Below are 19,516 nucleotides of genomic sequence, written 5' to 3'. Positions count from 1 at the left end.
GATATAATTGTATTCAATTTAGATAAGTGGATCTCAAAATTTTTGGTCACAGGATACCTTTTTCCTCTTAAAACTCATGAACAGGTGCAAATTTCTAGTCATAAAATAAATCAGTCCCGGGATACAGTATAGAGCACAGGAAATATGGTCAACACACTGTCAACATGGTAGGAAAGGAAAACGACCTTGACCTCCTGGATACTCTGGAAGGGGCTCGGATTCCCGGAGGTCTGTGGACGGGGGCTTTCAGACCGGCTGCTCAGGACCGTTCTGGTTCTCCCAGGGCTGCCCTCTATGGTCCTGATGAAGAAGGTTCCTGCAGGCATGGGACGGATCTACAGCTTTGCTTCTTGCCAGAATTTTTCTCGCACCTGACAACAAAGACTGGCCTGAAATTTAACTGTGGGTGATTTAACGTTAACCACCACGACCACAGCAGCATCTCATGTAGCTCCTCAATACCACCTCCGTTGCTCCTTAACTGCCAGGTTACACACACCCAGGCACACACACGCACACAGGTAAATAATTTACAAGGCCGAGCTGCATCAAACTTTTATCTCAATATGTGGTCACTTGCAAAAGACTCTCAATCTCACATCCAAAGATAGCTGAGAAGCAATTTACCTCCTTTAATGTAATCACCCCATCATAGGACAAAGTGAAATTGATATTTCTTATTGTTCACTGAAACCTTTGAGAAATCTGGCTCCTTTCTTATACCTCTGAAAATCTTTCCCATGAGTGATAAATGTCCCCAAATTTCTTTTCTCTCCTCAAACACACCACAATTGAAAGTAAACAAATAGAACATTAAAAAAAGCCTCCCCTACCCAACCCCCCCCCGTAAACGCTGATCCTTTCATCACCTCTCCTTACCATGTCTACTATTTTTTTGTGTCATAGCTCTTGAATTTCTCATTGCAGATAAACCTAGCAAATCTGATGAACAGCAAGAAGATTAAAGGGACCATTCAATCTATTTTTAGCGGCGTGAGAGTCCACCAGGCCTGACAAAACTTTTCTTATGATCACAGTGAGGGAGGTGGTGAATTCCTTCCTTATCACAGTTGCATAGAATCCCGGGAGGAAGAAGTGATGTAGACTAGAGCTTTGTGCTAGATTTGAAATTATATATTGAGCATCCATTACGTAGCTAATCAGTGTGGTCATATTATTAATGTTGTTAGGTGTGGAAGAATAGGTATTAGTTTAACTTTTTTAGGAAAGCTATGGACAGACGGTCATTTGAATGGATATTTCCCATGGATAGATTCTGATTTGCAAAGTGTATCTAAATCATCCTCCAGCTTGACATTGTTTTTTTGTAAATCCCCCACCTCACCTCCCAACACCAGCCTCCTAGAAAGCTTTTTCTACTGCCACTTGCAGTCCTCTCCCCAGCCCCTTCTTGCCAGGGGAGGTTTCTATTATTAAGCTCCTCCCCCAGGGGAGGCTGGGGGTCTCTGACTCTGAGATGTTCATTGGGGGTTGCGGGGGGCCAGAGGTCTTGAGATGCCAGACTCTCATCCCCGTTCTGTGCCAGAGCGATGGCCGCTCTCACCTTGACTTGAATTCTCACAAGATTCCTGTTAAACCAACAGGTCATATGTGAAATATATGCTTTTGTGATTCATTTATTTATTTATTGCCAATACTTCTTTAATTTAAGCACAGTTGGCGTACAATAGCATATCGGTTTCAGGTGTGCGGCCTAACGATTCCACATTTTCCCACCTTGCGATGCAACCACCACACTAGGTCTGGTCATCACCTGTCACCGTGCAAAGCAATCACAATATTGACCATATTCCCCTTCACCTTCTCCACCCCATGCCCCCACCGTGCCCCCGCCCCCATGACAATCAGTTGGATCTCTGTCTCTTTGTGTCTGAGTTCGTTTTTTTATTTTGTGTTTTTGATTCCACATATTAGGGAAACCATATGGTATTTGTATTCCTCTGTCTAACATGGGTGGACCTTGAGGGTATTACACTAAGTGACATGTATGTTGTTTAAAAAGAATCACTAAACAGGTTATTGTTTTGTGAACATTGAAGTCTTTGGTTTCAGGTGGTTTTATTATTTTTTTCTCTTACGTGTTGTTCAGGCACACAGCAATAAAACAATCAAACATAAGCTTGAGAAGCAGGTACACTTGGATTTGGATTCTTTTTCCATTGCTTGCTGCATGTGCTATTGAGCGATTGCTTATATTTTAATCTTCAGTTTCTTAACCTGGAGATTAATAATGGAGAGTCTAGTATGTACCTCATAGGGTTGTTGTGATACTTCAGTGAAATAGAAAATGAATGTTTGGAGTATAAGGAAACCCTCAATGTCCTTAAAAACCCTATTTTCTCACAGTGCTGGAGGCTAGAAGTCCAAGGTCAAGGTGTCAGCAGGTTTAGCTGCTCCTGATGCCTCTCCCCTAGGCTTGCTAATGGCTGGCTGCCTTCTCTCTGTGACCTCGTCTCCCCTGTGCCCGGGTGTCCCTGGTGTCTCTCTGTATGTCCAAATTCCTCTCCTTGTAAGGACACCAGTCAGAGCGGATGAAGGCCCGTCTTAGCTACATTTTAACATAATCATCTCTTTAATGGCTCAGTCTCCAAACACACATATTCAGAGGTGCTGGGGCTTAGGGCTTCCATTTATGCATTTTAAAGGGAAAGAGTTCAGCTCATACTAGAGGACTTGAAAGGATTATCTTTGTTTCTGTTTGTCAACGACCTATTTATTGCCCCTATTTACTGTCACTGTCAATGTCCTATTTGTTTTCGCAAAGTATTAATATTATCAATAAAGCAGCCGATTTACAGATTTCCAGCAAACCCATAGGTCTGTTCACAGTGTGAACTCAGGGCACTTCCTGCTTTCAGATCTCCCTTCAAGTCCTGTTGTTGTCATTACTGTCGTTACGGCTGCTCTTCGGGATTTTTCTCAGCAGACTTCCAGGTTGTGCTGGCAGAATGGAACGGAAGTAGATAAATACACATGAACACACACACACACACTCAAACACACACACATTCGCAGCATTGCAGGCTACGACGTTATTAGTACTAATTCTGATGATCTGTGGCACGTTAGGTTTCATTTGCAAATATTCACTATAGGGACAATAATACTTGGAAGAGTAGGAGTTCAAATCAACTTCTACATACCTGCACTCCTTCCAACAATCTGAGATAATATTTTTGATAATGGTGGCAGTGGCCTTGTTAGTGTCGTTTAGCAAGTGGAAACTAAAATAGGGAAAATTTTGGAACTTGTTCACGATCATATCTAATAGCTCTAATGCAGAACACATCTTCGTGTTCTCATTCACCTAAAAAGGAGGATGTTTGTGAATGCAGTCAGTTAGCCATCATCTCATCCACTCTTTTGGGTATCTGTACATATCAAATAAAACAATTTACCTCCTATCCTCCTCTTTCTAATTCTGTTATCAACCCATCCATCCATCCATCCACCCATCCATCTATCCATCCACTCATCCATCCATTCATCTATCCACTAATTGAGTACTTGTGCCTGAAACTAGAAAATGAGATTATTTTTTTTTAAATCTGAGCTTTGTTCATGACCCTCTGCTTTCTTTCAAGACTCAGAACAGGACAGTTTACGGTGCTCAAGGGGTGGGTGTGGACGACACAGCGACGTTATTATTATTAGGCTTTTTGGTCACCTAAGAAAGATGATTTGCCAGTGTCACATCCATTCCAGAGCCCAACTTAAACTCCAGGTGTACATCTTTAACTTCAATTGCAACATTCTTCCAAGTTCACAGCATTAGGTTATCCCACAGTCTCTTCATAAATACAGGATTTCAGAGAGAGAGTATGTGACTGTCATTTGGTTATCCACTGTGCTCTTCCCCACGGTGCTCTTGTCAGTGATTTGGGTCACAAGATACATCCTGTTTGGCCAGTAATTGTGATGACCACATCGGAAATCTATCTCATACTTTTACCACCTGTTAGTGCTCTGGTGAAAGTTCTTTAGAAACATAAAGAACATCGACAAGGCGTTCTCTTAACTCTTCCCCGTTTTTCCACAGTACCACCAAATTTTCCACCATAAACTCACCTTTGGAAAATATCATGAATATCTGTTTTAAATATCCATCTCTGTTTCAAGGCCACTTCTTTTGTTTGGACACTGATTCTGGGTGTCTTTCTTTAGTCCTATTCACCTTGCTTACATGGTGTATTACTGCATTGTGTATTTATTTGACATAAAATATTCCCCACCCATAGGTCCATCTGTCTATTATCTATCTATCTATCTACCTTATTAAGAGAGATAAAAAGCATAGTTTTTCCAGGAAATTTTTGGAGAGATTGTGTTGGAAATTAAATATACACCAGTGGTCTTCATATAAGAATCTCTTATAATTTATTGTTGAAATTCCAAGGACTATGTTTACTTTGGTGTAAGGCGGAGAATAGTACTCTGAGACAGAATAATTTATGTTTTTTTCAAAACCAATCCTTTAGTGAGAAACTCGATCATTTTTCCAACCTACCCACTCACCACATGTCCATCTGTTTATTCATCCATTGATTCATAGTATTTAATATGTGTTGGAAGGACAGCTAAAAACCTTATTTAGTCACCCATCACTTTATGTGTTAATTTCTTTATCCTTGCATTCTCCAATAAAACCATCTATCTAATCATCATCTTCCTCTTATCAACCAATTTATCCACTTGTCTATCCATCCACTCCTTAATCCATTCACCTAAATCTCTATTAGTATTTCTTAATACTATTAGTATTTTCCCACACTCTTGTCCACATAAGCATTTTATTCAATGACCTTGTACTTCTAGACTTACAGTTACTAAGTAACAAGAAACGAAAACAGTCTAACATTAAATGTATTACCATTTTACTTAATAAAGCTGAATAAAAAGAAATAAAAACTTCTACTACCATATTCACTGAATAAGTGAGCACGTACCAGATATGTGATTCTGTGGTGTGCCCAGTGTAAGAGGTTCAGCCTGTATTGTTCCAAGATAATTGAACTCAAGAAGTGGCATTCTTTTTTTTAATTGAATTTATTGGGGTGTAATAACAAAATTATACAGGTTTCAGGTACACAATTCCACAACACATCACCTGTACACTGTATTGGGTGCTCACCACCCCAAGTCAAGTCTCCTTCCATCACCATTGATCCCCCTTTACCCTCCTTTTCCTTTCCTCTTCCCCCTCTCCCCCAGCAATGTGACACAGGAGGCAAAAACATACAATGAGGTAAATAAAGATAGTCTATCCAATAAATGGTGTTGGAAAATTGGACAGACACATGCAAAAAAAACCCGAAACTAGACCACCTTTTTACACCACACACAAGAATAAGCTCAAAATGGATTAAAGACTTCAATGTTAGACCTAAAACCATAAAAACCCTAGAAGAAAATGTAGGCAATAAAGTCTCGGACATTTCTTGTCACAATATTTGTTTTCTAATATATCTCAGGCAAGGGAGACAAGGGAAAAACTGAACAAATGGTACTACATCAAGCTAAAAAGGTTTTCTCCAGCAAAGGAAACCATCAACCAAATGAGATGACAGCCAACTGAATGGAAGAACCTATTTGCTGATACATCTGATAAGGGTTTGTTTCCAAAATTAATAAAGAACTTATAACATTCAACACCAGAAAAATTAAAAATACAATTAAAAAATGGGCAAAGGACCCGAATAAGTGACATTATTTTTACTACAAGTCAATCTGTATGTTGAACCCAGACCCAGAATACATTGTTAGGTATATTTTTCTCGGAAAGCATTTCCCTGTTTGGCGGAACCCACCATTCTCAAATTCAAGCTCCACCAGTACCTGTGCATTTTTATTTGAATATCTTAGTTCCTGGAGCTATCAGACCTTTACCTATTGTCCATTGTCACATTTTAACTCTTACAAAAAAAAAAACCCCTGTAGTTAGGGTTATGGAAACCTTTTACAAAGAACGAAACTGAGTTTTGGGGAGGCTAAGTGCATTCCTTGGTATCTTATAGTTTGTTCCGATCTGGCTGTTTCTTATCACGTGTTCATTCCAGGTCCCATGATCTCAGCTACTCCTTTGTACATTTTTGCTTGCCTTATGGAAACGTGTTGACATCCAAGCCTGCACCATGTAATATATTAACTAGGCTGTTATCAGCACACAAAGAAAAGATACCCGACAGAATCGGGTCCACTGCCTTTTCTTTCTTTTCTTTTCTCTTTTCTATTGTTTAAATGAGGATGTCTCTACCTCAGTACTTCAAGGGAAAAAGAAAATATGAGAATATGTAATTTAAGCATTCTTGGAGCCTTTTTAAGAGCATTTTTATAGGATAGGCAAACAATTGATTTTTCTATGGCACCATTATATAATTAATCCATTTAACTCTCCTTTCTCTGAATCTTATCAACAAGGATGACTTGGCTTTGAAATGCTATTTACTATCAATACTTTGCTAGTTTTTATAAAAATCAGACTAAGTCACTTTCTTTACTGCAGTCTGGCTCAGAGCGATGGATTTGCTGTGGGGTGGATGCATCACATTGCCAACCTGTAAAGCCGTGGTTGGCACAGAAGATAGCAGCAAATTGGCCAACATCTTGGATGTCAGCTGGGGAAGTCTCTTGGGAAACATCCTGCCATCCTCTCCTTGTCAACATTCTGTCTTAGCATTCCTGTTAGCTGACCATACTGCCTTTTTATTTCCGTGTCTGTTCCAGTTCAAACTTCCACGGGATGTATCAGGTTCGCAAAAAGTGTCTGCAGTATATGGTTATATACACATGGTTTCTACATGAATATATTAAACCTCCATTGCCATTTAGGGACGAACCAGAGGACTCTCCATTCTGTGGTCCTTATTTAGGGGGGCAAGAGGCCCCCAGACTAACTAGTTAAGCTTTCTGGATGGTCTCTGTAAAATTCTGCTAAAATATGTAGGCTCTGGAAGCTGATTTAGCAGAAGGTATCTGGTCCTGTTATTTGTTAATTGTATGAGCTTGAGAAAGTGAGCGCAGTATTTACTGAGCCTGAGCCTGTCGTACATTGGAAATGCCTGGCACTGTGTAGAGCATGAAGCTAGGTCCTGTGGAGATATAGATATGAATTTTAATGAGCATGTACTATGTGCCAACTGTGATGCTTGTTGGAGATCGTGTTGAGTAATGCACATCAAAGCCCTGCCCTTGTGGAACTTACCATTTAAAGAAGAAGCGTGAGCCATAGATTTCTTTTTCTAACTGTATTTTCAGGTCTTCGCAGCCAAAAGCCGCATGACTTGCACTTGGACTTGCTTCTGATTTTCTGTTTCTCTGGGCACTTGTCCCCATGGCCAGGTCAATCTGTTCAATACTCACGCCGGCTGCTGACACAGAATGCGGAGAGCCCACGTCTAAGACAGCAAGATGCTACGCATTGTCCTGCTGTGAGATGTTAGGAAATATATCATTTTGTGAGGCAGTCACCATTTTCAGTGTGGGATGTTCCATTTCATCCTTTTACCCAGGGGTCTTTTCTTCATTTGCCTTTCACCTCTTAAGACACATTTGAGGGTAACGTGGTTTATATGTGAATTACTCTGATAACTTATTATTTCACAGTTATTTCTTATAATGTGTGATGATAAAAGTAATTGCACGTTCCCAACTCGATCTTACTAGCATGGTGGGGTGTTGTTATGCCTGTTACCTAGCTTGGTGTTATGATATAATTTGTTTCTGTAACGGATTAAGAGCAGGGTGGCTGGATGAGCGCTAACTGTGCTGGAATTATTCAGGTTTTCTGTAGTAGTATCATGTTGCAACATATAAAGGCCCCTGACAAGTTACATAGCCTGTCATGGCACCCTCTCCCCTCCCACCCATCTGCCACCGTCATACGATGCTTTATTTAGCTCTGAGTCCACAGGGACAAGTGGTTTTCTCCATCTGGTCGAATGCGGTGATGGGACCAAACTCTTTCATGAATTGGCCCATTTCAGGTCTGCTTTCTTCAGGAGAAGGACTAAAGTCCAAGTCCAACTCCTGATCCTTAGAGAAGAAGGAACTTCACATACATGAAAAGAACTCATATCCTCTGGTTGTTTCTCTTTATCGGCCCTTTTACCCTCCTAGCCGCCTAAATATGTACCTGATGTGCATTGAAATCCTGTATTCTTATCCCCTCAGAGATTCAGGTCAAACCCTTATAATGTGTCAAAGGGCCTGGTGCCATCTTTGATAGTGAATGGTTGTGACGTAAAGATTCCATTATCAGTCCGTTCCCTGATAGACTCGTAGCCCATAGCACAGTTTCTCCCCGACAGGCACCAGATATCAAGAATATAGTGCTGAGATGTAACTTCATTCAAGAGGGCTACCTGCGTTCTTCAAGGATGAGCAGATTCATGAAAATCAGACCTTAGTGAGTGACAGAGATTCATGCTGCGGTGACCCCTGTTCATCTCTTTTGGTTCCAAAAGATGATGATGATGATACTCTTTCAGTAACTTAGCTCCTTCTCTAGAGGAAGACAGGCAACTTGAGAAACTCTTCTTATGAAGTCCTCTGGGTAGAGTGGAATTTCAAAATCAGTTCTGACGCCAGCGCTGCCAGATTTTCAGGTGAGGAAGTGATTTTTCTCTCTAGTTCTCGGAGTCCCATCCTTCATCGCCCACTGCAGAGGCAAAGGTGCCCAGGGCGGTAATGAAATCACTCTTTGGTATTAAAACAGGCACTCAGAAGAGACTTCAGCCTCTCGAGGCTCTGCTGTCCTACCTAGGGTGCTTTAGGAATCCTGGGCAAAAAGGGAGGAAAACAGTGTGTACTTTTTTAGTTTTAATGTCTCAGGACAGAGGTATGCACTATCGAAGACTGGGGTGAGGTGGCGCTCTTATTCTGAGAACAATGATATCTGAGCATGTGGTAATTGTCATCTATCATCCATCTATTACCCATCCATTAGCCATCCATTTATCCATCCATCCACTCTCATCCAATGGCGTCCCATCTACTGTCTCAGTTCTCATGCAGGGTGCTCAAGTTGAATACCTGTTTGAGGTGACTCAAGGGCTTTGCCCTTGGAATGGATCAGATTTTAGCTCATGGGGCCCAACATTCCTAAAGTCTTTGCTCCCTTTCTGAAATCATTGTTTTGAAAATCAAGTGAGAAAATGTTCTTTTCTTTCCTTCCTTTCCCATTCACCTTACTCCATATTTATTGTGTTTCTGAGGATTTGACAGACCCTTGACTAGGCAGGGTGAATACAAAGGAGAAGGAAAATGCAAATGCCTCCTGCCATGACTTTCAGAGTGTGAACTCCTATTTTCATTGGGAGGTGGTATGCAAATATGTGGAAGATGGTGAAGGTATAATTGAACTGATACTCATGATTCAGCTCAGTGATGTAGGAGTCCTGTTTTGATCTCTGAAATTGAGGCTTTCATATAAAATTCTGGGATTGTTTATTGCACACCCGGCACTGTACTTCTTCAGCCAGGCCACTGTGAGTGACCAGAGCGACTGGAGATTCACCTGGTTGTAGATGTGACGTGTTGGGTGCAGGTGGAAGTTGAGAATCAAAATCAAAGCAGCTTTGAGAATCGTGTCTGAGTTTTCTCTCCGACCCCCTCTTCCTCTCTGATCCCAAGACCTTGGCTTACAGGCATACTCCCACCCCTGTGATGTCATGAAAACAAAATTATTACTATGTCAGGCTCCTGACCGAGCCTCGTGTTTATGGCCTCCCGTGTTGTTGCTTATTTATAATCAGAGCCAGACTCGGCCTCTTGGTTTCAAAATTCTGCATAACATGGTCCTGCCTTGTTTTCTGTTCTTACTTCTTGCTGTCTCTCTTCTCCCTCACCTGGACACTTCTTTCATTTCTCTGACTCAGCGAGCCCTGTCGTATCTGGATCATCACCCCTCTGTCCCCTGGACCTGGTGTGCATTTCCTCCCTCCCTGAGATCTGCAGCTTTAATCCTGTCTGCTGTGGGGAGGCTGTTTCTCTCCATCCACAGTGCACGTTCTGGGCAGAGGAAACTTTCCATGCACTCCCACAGCCCCCCTTCTTTCCTCATCATTGCCTCTGGAGCACGTGTGTGAATCCGGGAAATTCAGTCCAGCGCGGGCGCTGTGAAGGTTGTCACTTGCTGATAGCGCATTCTGTGGAAAAGTTTCCTAAAAGTCTCCGAATCTCACTCGTTTCATTGGTGAATGGAGAAATGTGGGAGAATACCGTTCTATTTATCCTTAGAACGTGTTTATCGAGGGATAAGTAGCCAATATATGTAAAATAATAACTACCATTATTATACTTCTAACTGTTCTGTGGTTTGTGTATTGCCCCCTGACTAGGGGTCTTTGAAAGCAGAGCATGCCCAAGCTTTCTATGTACACGCTCTGAGCATGTTTCATACGTGAACGGATGGGTCTTTCTGTACCACAGCCAGACCAAGGAGACTTCCACCGCAGGCCCACTGGCATGTGGCCTTTGTCCTGCTCTAATGAGCAGAAGCAGCCCTTGGGAGAGACGGTGCTCACACTTCTCGATGAGGTACAATGTGTGGGCGTTTGGTACATTTGAGAGTATCTTTGGCCCCATCATCTCACAGAAAGCATCCCGAGGCGGGATACGTTGATAGGAGCAGGGTCGATTCATTGAAGGGAGCAGATTCTGACAGACTGTGCACCATGAATCCTTCTGAGGTCCAGACCCGGAGTCTTGCAAACATTTGATGCCTGTCAATTGCTCTTCTTGCACAGCCAGACTCCTTCATTTGTCACATTGGTTACTTGAACAAGCCATGTGCAAGAGTGTGTGTGTGTGCGAGAGAGAGAGATACACAAATAATAGGATGAAACGAATGAACAGAGAAATACAATATTCTATGTTTCAAGGTTACCATTAGCCCAGGGATGTGGGTTTTACTAAAAATGAATTTTCAGAAGAAAGAAGAAGCCTATAGTGTTTACTTGTTTTTTTTTTCTTTCCCTGCATTTTCAGGAGGAAGCCTTGGGAACTTGCTTTCACTTAGGTTGCAGCTGGGCTTGCTATCACAGTGTTTTCTGACACTTGTGTATAGTCGAGTGTGACATGAAGTAAAATGACTTTCGTTATTGAGCGCTTAATATGTCCGCCTCCCTTTTTCTCATTTTCGAATAGATTATGAATTCTTTTTAAATAGAGTTCTAAAATCAGTTCTTCAGGGTAGATGTTTCATCTTCATATTATAGGCAGAATAACAGAAGCTCAAAAAAAGTGTTATTTTCTCCAGTTTACATAGTTAGAGAGACCTGAATCTTAGCTTTGTCTTTTTCTCTTTCAAAACACTGTTTTTCTCTTCTTCTCTCTCAGTTATTTCTAAACACAAGGGACCTCAAAATCTTAGTTAAGATTATAATTATAATTTAATAATTAATAAATATTATAAAAATTTGGCACAAATAAATTCTAACATGAGGATAACACTGTTTTGAGGACATAATTTTTAAAAGCACAAATGCTATTGAGAAGTGTAACACACATCAATACCTTCTGTGTCTCAGGAATGCTTTGTATATTAATGGAAACCTCTAAGAATGATATATTATTCAAATATTCGTTTTTAATAAAAATGCTAATAGACATGTTAAAATGCACATAAATTAAAATGATCATAAATTAGGATTAATATCACATTAATGAATTATAATCCCACATTCATTAAGATAAAGTGGCATTTCAATATTTGCTCTTGTTAATAAATTTGATACAATAAATGAAGGGGATACATTTTGAGATTTGATAAATAATTGATGTAATCTTAGGCTTTAACTTTTTAAAATATTCAAAAGTTAAGGAGGAGATCTAGATGCATTTGAATGCTTTGTTACTATTTTATGTCTTTTTTATAATCTTTTCTTTTCATTTATTGAAGCGCTAAATAGAATTTAATTGGCAAAGAAAGTGATAGAGCCTGTTCTGAATGAACACAGTCCCAAGAGGATACAATGTCTTCTGAGTTTCTAGGAGTTTCTTCCCACAAGACAGTTTATTTTTTAATGGAATAAGTATTTGGAATCTCATGGTGCAATAAGTGGAACTATATTGGTATTTAAATAACTGAGTTAAACTGAAAACATGTGCACTTCATATGTTCCAACTATAATTCAGTGACTTTTTTTAAAAAAGCAAACTAAAGATAAACATTTTCATTTTATTTTAGTTTATTTTTAAAAATGGGAGTAATGGAAAATACAAAGAAGCAACGTGCATCAGAATATTCCTGTTTCCCTCTTGAGAGTAAATTGAACATGTTATTTTTTATTTTTTAATCCTCACCTGAGGATATGTCTTTGTTGATTTTAAATAGAGAGAGGGAGAGACAGAGAGAAACATTAATGTGAGAGAGAAACATTGACTAGTTGCCTCCCATATGCTTCCCAACCTGGAATCGAACCCAAAACCTAGTTATGCAAGTGCCTTGGCCGGGAATCGAACCCGCAACCTTTTTGGTGAATGGGATGACACTCCAATCAACTGAGCCACCTGGCCAGAGCTAAACTGAATGGTTTAAAGCCAGCGTGGTTCCACACCTATCAAAATGGTTCAGGTGGGGTGCTTTCAGTGAGTACCCGTCGCCATGACCCGAGATGGATCTGGGTCGCTGCTGCAAAGTTCCTACTTTTCTAAGCATTCTTATTTTTGGAAAATGTGCTCCCCTACTCTGGCCTCAGTGTTCTACTTTATAAAAAGGGAATGATTTTCCTGGACCTGAAGAATTGTATGAAACAAAGTAAAAAACCTAGACAAACATAAGATTTTAATGTACACCAGACTATTTGAATTATTTTTGCTTTTGTGGATATAACAGGCAGATCTGAGTCGAATTCAAGGTCTACCAGGCTTGATTCCAAACTATGAACATCGAGGAGGTTATCATGTCAAACTTCCTTTTTTTCAACTTTCATATGAAATATTTTAATTCATTTATTTTCTGGTAAAAATTAAGGGAATGATATGAGAAGTAATTCACAGAGTTCTTGGCATACAAATAGTGATCTACAAAAGGTAGCTAGTAATAACACCTTTAAATAAATGTATTCATAAATTGAAAAGAATCCATATATTTTTGTATTTTTTCCTTCATTTTTTATCATTCTAAATACATATCAGTTTAAACTAAACAGGTCAGAGTAGTTTTTAAGCATTCAAACTTAATTTCATTATGTTTTATTTTGATTTATATACATACAGTTGCATAGACTCTTTGTACAGCTACTGTTAGCAGAAATGATGAAGTTACAATGAATGTAAAAAGAACCAACCAGATATCCAAGCAGGAGGTGGCTAAAAAAAAAAAAACAGGTTGCAAATTGCCCCATCACTAACTGATGTCACTTTTCATTTTAGCTACACACAGACCTGGATCCTGGGAGCAAAAAAATCAAGTACATCCTATCTGGTGATGGAGCTGGGACAATCTTTCAGATAAATGATATAACAGGAGATATCCACGCTATCAAAAGACTCGATCGAGAAGAAAAGGCCGAGTACACCCTCACAGCTCAGGCAGTGGACTGGGAGACCAACAAGCCCCTTGAGCCTCCTTCTGAATTTATCATTAAAGTTCAAGACATCAACGACAATGCACCAGAATTTCTTAATGGGCCCTATCATGCCACCGTGCCGGAGATGTCCATTTTGGGTATGTATGCTTCCAATTTCGCAGAACTATTAGGAGTCATCTTTAAAATAGCCCCTGGCATCAGGGATAGTGTATCGCTGAATAAAAGACATTCATTACTGTCTTATCTCTCATTTGCATTTCCAAATCCCCTTTTTTGGGCTCCGTGCCACAGCTCAATAGCTTTCGTCTCTTAGTAATAGGAACTGGCGAAGCCGTTGTATTAAAATATCTCTTTTCGCCCGACAGTGCTTCAATAGGCTGAATTTGTATGCCTCTCATAGACCCGCGGTTGAAGTATTGTTACTGAGGCGGATTTATCAAGATTTGTTCCAATATGCCAGACTAATCCTATTGATATTTGCTTGATGTTTAATTATTTGTTTGTGCATATTCACGGGCAGATGCAGTGCACAGAGAAACGGGGGAGCAACTAGGTCTGGAGTCAGCCAGATATTGAATGGGGCTGGTGGGGCGAGTCGAGAGTGGATTAGGAAATCGGTTACTGGAGACTTCCGTGCTGTGGCTGACTTACCTCAACTGAACTGTTGTTCAGGAGTGCTATGGTTCCCAAGGGCCCACTCCCAATGTTTCTGAGCCATTGAAGTGTCTGTGACATTTTACAGAGCAGTATATATTTCAAAATGTGATTTTCTAGTCCTTCCTTTTTGGTGTCGTTGTTTTGGATCTGCTCCTCTCTCCCCAAATCCTGGCCTTGATCCTGGAAAAACCCCTGATATCACCCAGACTTGATACTTAGAGAGCTCTTCCTTATCTGACCAAATTAGCAGGCAGGGTCCAAAATTCAGAGTGCGCAACCGCTGGAGTCATTCTAATGTATGGAATATAGACCCTACTTAGTTTTAAATGACAATTGGGGCCACCTACAAGGATACATACATCAAAATTAGAATGCAGCAAAATGACATAAATTCAAACAAAGCAGGAGAACATGATGAGACAAATAAAAAGCACACGTAGAGACATAAATTGAAGGCCAGAATTAGTTAAGTAGCTTGGCTTTATGTGATAGCTTCTTTTTTACTCACAGTATAGCTTCGGTAGATACACTCATTGCAGCCACAAATCAGAATTGATTGTGAGCTTTCGCATCTCACCCAAGTATCTCTCCTGCCAGGGCTCTACTTTGTCTATCTTTCGTGCAAGGAATTCCACTTTTATTAATTCTTTCTTCTTATCAGATCTCATGGCTTCTCTGTGGATGACTGAAATGACACTGCTTCTAGGGAAACTTGTATGGCTTTTTAGCGGAAAGTTATCTCTTTACTCTTACTATTACCACAAAAAGAAACCCACAAACAAGCAAAAACATCTCCGTGTGTCTACTTCTTTCAAATTCTGACATGCGAACAGAAACCGACAAACACTCGATTATTTTCTTGTTGTTCTTGTTTGACCACTCATTTAGGGCAGAGAGCTTGCTTCCTTCAGCTCTTCATCTGGATTAGAGCAACATGGTTTTAAGGGGCTGCCGGCACCTACAATACACAAAGAACCCTTTATTTTAATTGCTAACAAATGGTGAAGAGGGACGTTGTTACTTTTTCCTCGTTATCGTGATTTGTACATCTTCGTGGTCAAGTCTATATCTATTTATTGTAAATGTGTCAGAGCTTCCATTTCTGTGTATATGAGTCATGTGCCTGGTAACCACTTGGAGAAAGAAGTTGCCCCGCTCCAACTTGGGCAGACTCCAAGGTCAACTTCAGCTAAGGAAAGGATTGTAAAGATATTATTAGCTACATTATGCAGCATGTATGTGAACCTATAAATACACAGCATATAATACTTTCCTATCTAAAAGACATTTCTTGATTGGAAAGGAGAAACTAAAAGAAATAACCTAACTAACATACAAAGTTATTTTTCTTGAAGGAAATCCCTTATCTATGACATCTCTTTCAAAAACTGCATGGGCTGTGCTCCAGTTCAAACTATAGGTTGGGAAGTTAAAAAGATAGAGTTTTGAATCCCGGTTTTATCCCTTATTATTTGGCTGACTTTGAAGTTCAGGGAGGTTAAATTATTGCTCGTTTTCCTTAGCTACAATGTGAAGATAATAGTTTCCATCTTGCTTTCATTGTGTGAGAATTGTGTGGTAACATACAAGGTCAAGGTGTGCCAGAAAGTAAACAAGCATGCGATAATTGGTTGTGGTGGTGGTTTCCACAAAATTATTTTTTATTAATCTCTTCCCCACCTTCCCTTCTGTATCGATTTTACGCGTGGGGTGTATGGTGGCTGTTTGACTCCAGCCCCTCTGGTTAAAGGAAGCAGAGGCAGCTGCACTATTTTATTGTCAAGTGTGAATTATTCCCTTCATTTCTCATGAAGGTGAATATCAGGATGAAGGTCATTTCTATCTCCTTTCCCTCCTCACTGTGCTCCCCCAGCCTGTCTCTTCCCTCCCCTCCTTCCTCCTTTCATTTTTCTTGCTTCGCTGCTGCAGAAATGCCAGCCCCTGCACCTGTGCGTCCCGAGGACTGCCAGCCAGGACCGGGGGAGTTCACTGTGCTGAACATGAGAAATAAAATGCTCATTGAGAAATTTAGGAGTATTAAATTGAAATGAATGTGGTGTTCAAGAACTGGCTGCCAGTTGACAGGCTGTCAAGACAAAACACACGTATATATTTGCCCAAATGGCAGCTAAATTATTTTAGAAGTATCTTATTTGGGAGCTGGAGATGCAGCTCTTTTATATTCGACTGTGAATTGCGGAACTTGATGAGAATTCACTTTTATGGCAATGCAACAGAAAGCGCGGCGCGCGGGCTTGTCTGGTTTTTACTGTGGATACCAGGCTAGCTCTGTTGAAGCTGGTTATTCAATGAAAATTTACCTGTATTTATCGATCTTCAGATAGTTTAAATGGGTATTTCTCAATGCTATTGCATGTTGGAGTGGGGGGTGTTTAACCCTGTTTTTATGTCTACACCTGGGTTTGGGTAAAATAAGCTTTTTATTTGATTTGAAAATGGAACCTCAGATTATATGGCCTGAAATTTGCCCTCTGCTTGCATAAACCATGTAATCACACTTTCTCTATCTGTCTAATGTGCACAATAATACCTATTTAACAAACTATGTTTGGGAAAGTCCAAGGATTATTTTTAAAGGGATGTTAGTTTCTTTCCAACTGTCCATTTGTGAGTCTTACTAGTGTGAATCAAAAAATCGCCTGTATGATATACATTGCCTATATAATACAAATGCTCAGGAGCCTTCACGTTGTGTTTCACAAATGTGCATATTGGAATGAACTCTATTTTATTCAAAAGCGTATGTTAGTGAAGGTAGAAGTAAAGAGATGAGAAAGCCAAGTACAGTGTCCTCCCTTCATCTACGGGGGATACATGTCAAGAGCCCCAGTGGATGCGTGCAACAGGGAACAGTGCTGATCCTTGTGCATCCTCTTTTTTCCTACACCTACATTATCTAGGATAAAGTTTACTTCCTAAACTTGGCATCATAACAGATTAACACCAATAACTAACAATGAGATAAAGTGATTATAACAATATACTTTAATAAAAGTGATGTGAGTGCAGTCTTCCAAAATATCTGGAATGTTCCACTTGATATTTTCAGACTGCGGTGGACTGCAGCAGGCACGGAAAGCAGCACTGCGGATAAAGGGGGGCCGACTTCTGCAGTGCTTAAGCTGGTAGGCATTGTTGCATCGTCGAGTACACAGTTATATAAAACACGACTCTTGGGACTTTCCGAGTTTACTTTTAGATTCTCGGCACCTCTAACAACAATCGACACGTAATGAAAAGTTGCTGTATTCCAGAAGCTATGTTAAATGCTTCTAATATCCACAACAATCCTACAACATTGTTAGCGCTCTTAACTTCCCCTCTTTTCATTATTTTTAAATCAGAAAATCGGGGGAAATGATAGCTAATCCAAATCCAGATATTAAGTGGAGGAGCAGGGATTTAAATCTAGACAGCCGACTTTATCTCCTCCGGGCTTAGCCAGTATGCTCGACTAATCTTTCATAATATCTCCGGGGAACTGGGTTTATGCGAGCACCAAGATTCCGCTGCATATTAATCATCGTTAATGTTTTTCCAAGGTGGAGGTGCTCTAGGGGCCAGCGCGCTTTGCAGACTAAATTGAAGAACACTGGGATGGGATTTGGACAAGGAGAAGTTCAGGGGAAGTTTTATACAACTGTCAAGATAGGAACAGAAGCACTTAAAAAATGTAAGAACAATACATCACCTAGGAATTTAAAACAATGAAATTAAGAAGAATGTGGTGAACCACTGGGGCCGAAGTGCCGTTCATATAATAAAGGAAAAGACTAACAGGAGTAAACGGGGATCAGGTCTAGATAATGCAAAAGAAGAACGCGCTCTCCACCAAAAAATAGTGATCGAAATAGCAGCAGTTCAAGAGATGACTTAGTAAAAAAAAAATACGTTTAAAAGGCTTATAACTGAAGAGGTTATGAAAGTCAGTACACAATACACAAGCGAACTTACTCTTCTTGAAGAGGAACTCAGCCGAAAGAAAGATGTTCAAATTTGAAAATAATTTCAGGCTCCCTTCTATATGCTATTCTCATTCTTCCGTCTTCTCTTCTCTTTAATATTATGCCCTTTTCTTTCTGACTGTGTCTTTTTATGCGAAACATCCTTAAATCCTCATTTGGCCAAAGGCCCGTACAAAATACATGCTCCTACTTTTCGGTTTATTTATTACCTTTCATCTGGAGCATGTTTTATCTTAGAGGAAAGTTGCACATGCAGTTGTCCAAGTCTATTTTTCCCAAACTACTGGAGGAGAGTAAGTGGCTGAGAGGGTGCCCTTTGCCATGGGAAGCCAGAGTAAGTCATTCCCACGTGGAGATTTCTCTACACAGCACAACACAAGCATCAACATGAGGAGGTTCATGTTGCTGCACCATTGCTATGGAATGCACCGCCCTCAGTAAGGTATCTCCAGTTGCCCCAACAATATCCTTTTACAGGAAAAGCATCAAATCCTTGCTGTACCTTGAGTTCACCTGTCTCTCTTTGGTTCTAAAGCAACACCACATGGTTCATTCCATTTTTTCCCTCTTTTTCCAACAGTGAGAAATTTGAGGGGTTTTTTATGCTCCACATATTTATTATTTGAATAACCTTTGCGCCTTCTGCTCATCCTCTGACTCCCGTGCACAAGTGTTTACCCGGTGTCCCACTGTCCCCTCCCCTCCCTGCCCTCACATGGATCCCTACCTTGCCCAGCCACACCTATGGGCTCTTGCAGTGGACAGTTCAGACAGCAGACAGGCAGTCCAGAGTAGAGGCAGGGACCTATACTACTCTCTGCTTTCGTTGTCCTGTATACCTAAATCACTTCTTAATGTATAATAGGTCTATGGCAATGTCTTTCAATAGGTATTCAAAATAGGTTGACTGAAAAGTCGAATTTGATTGATAAACACTGAATTAAAGAAAACAAAATGCTCACTATATTTCAGTCTCTAAAGTTTAAGGGTATCATAATTTAATAATAGATTAGGTTCCCGGACCCAGTTGTGATTTGTGGGTGTGTTTATGTGAGAGGGGGCCTTCCCACACAACACCAAGAAATTCTTGGGCAGCTTCATGGTGTCTTACCATTCAGCTCAATTCTGACACTGTCGTCCCAGAGACAGCATCGGATTCCACAGGTTGAGGCAGTCCTACCAGGCTATGTACCCACCCCACCCTCGCTTCACAGGCCAGCGACTAGTCCAGGTTGTCACCCGTGCTTGTAACTAAGAGGCTATGAATCAGAGGCCCCCCTAACCCATGTCTGCGGGTTCGATGAATTTGCTACAATCGCT

General features: G+C 40.4%; 1 protein-coding gene across 1 annotated transcript in view; it reads left to right on the top strand.

The window, feature by feature from the left end:
- CDH8 (cadherin 8) overlaps positions 1-19,516 on the top strand; it is a 337,946-nt gene that overhangs the window by 99,420 nt on the left and 219,010 nt on the right. Inside the window, exon 3 of the mRNA XM_028501803.2 lies at positions 13,396-13,690. Coding sequence (XP_028357604.1) covers positions 13,396-13,690 — 295 coding nt within the window. The remainder of the gene's footprint in view (positions 1-13,395; positions 13,691-19,516) is intronic.

Source organism: Phyllostomus discolor, chromosome 12, assembly GCF_004126475.2.
Source record: "Phyllostomus discolor isolate MPI-MPIP mPhyDis1 chromosome 12, mPhyDis1.pri.v3, whole genome shotgun sequence".
Lineage (NCBI taxonomy): Eukaryota > Metazoa > Chordata > Mammalia > Chiroptera > Phyllostomidae > Phyllostomus > Phyllostomus discolor.
Note: the sequence above shows the minus strand (reverse complement) of the source record. Positions and strands in the feature narration are given on the sequence as shown.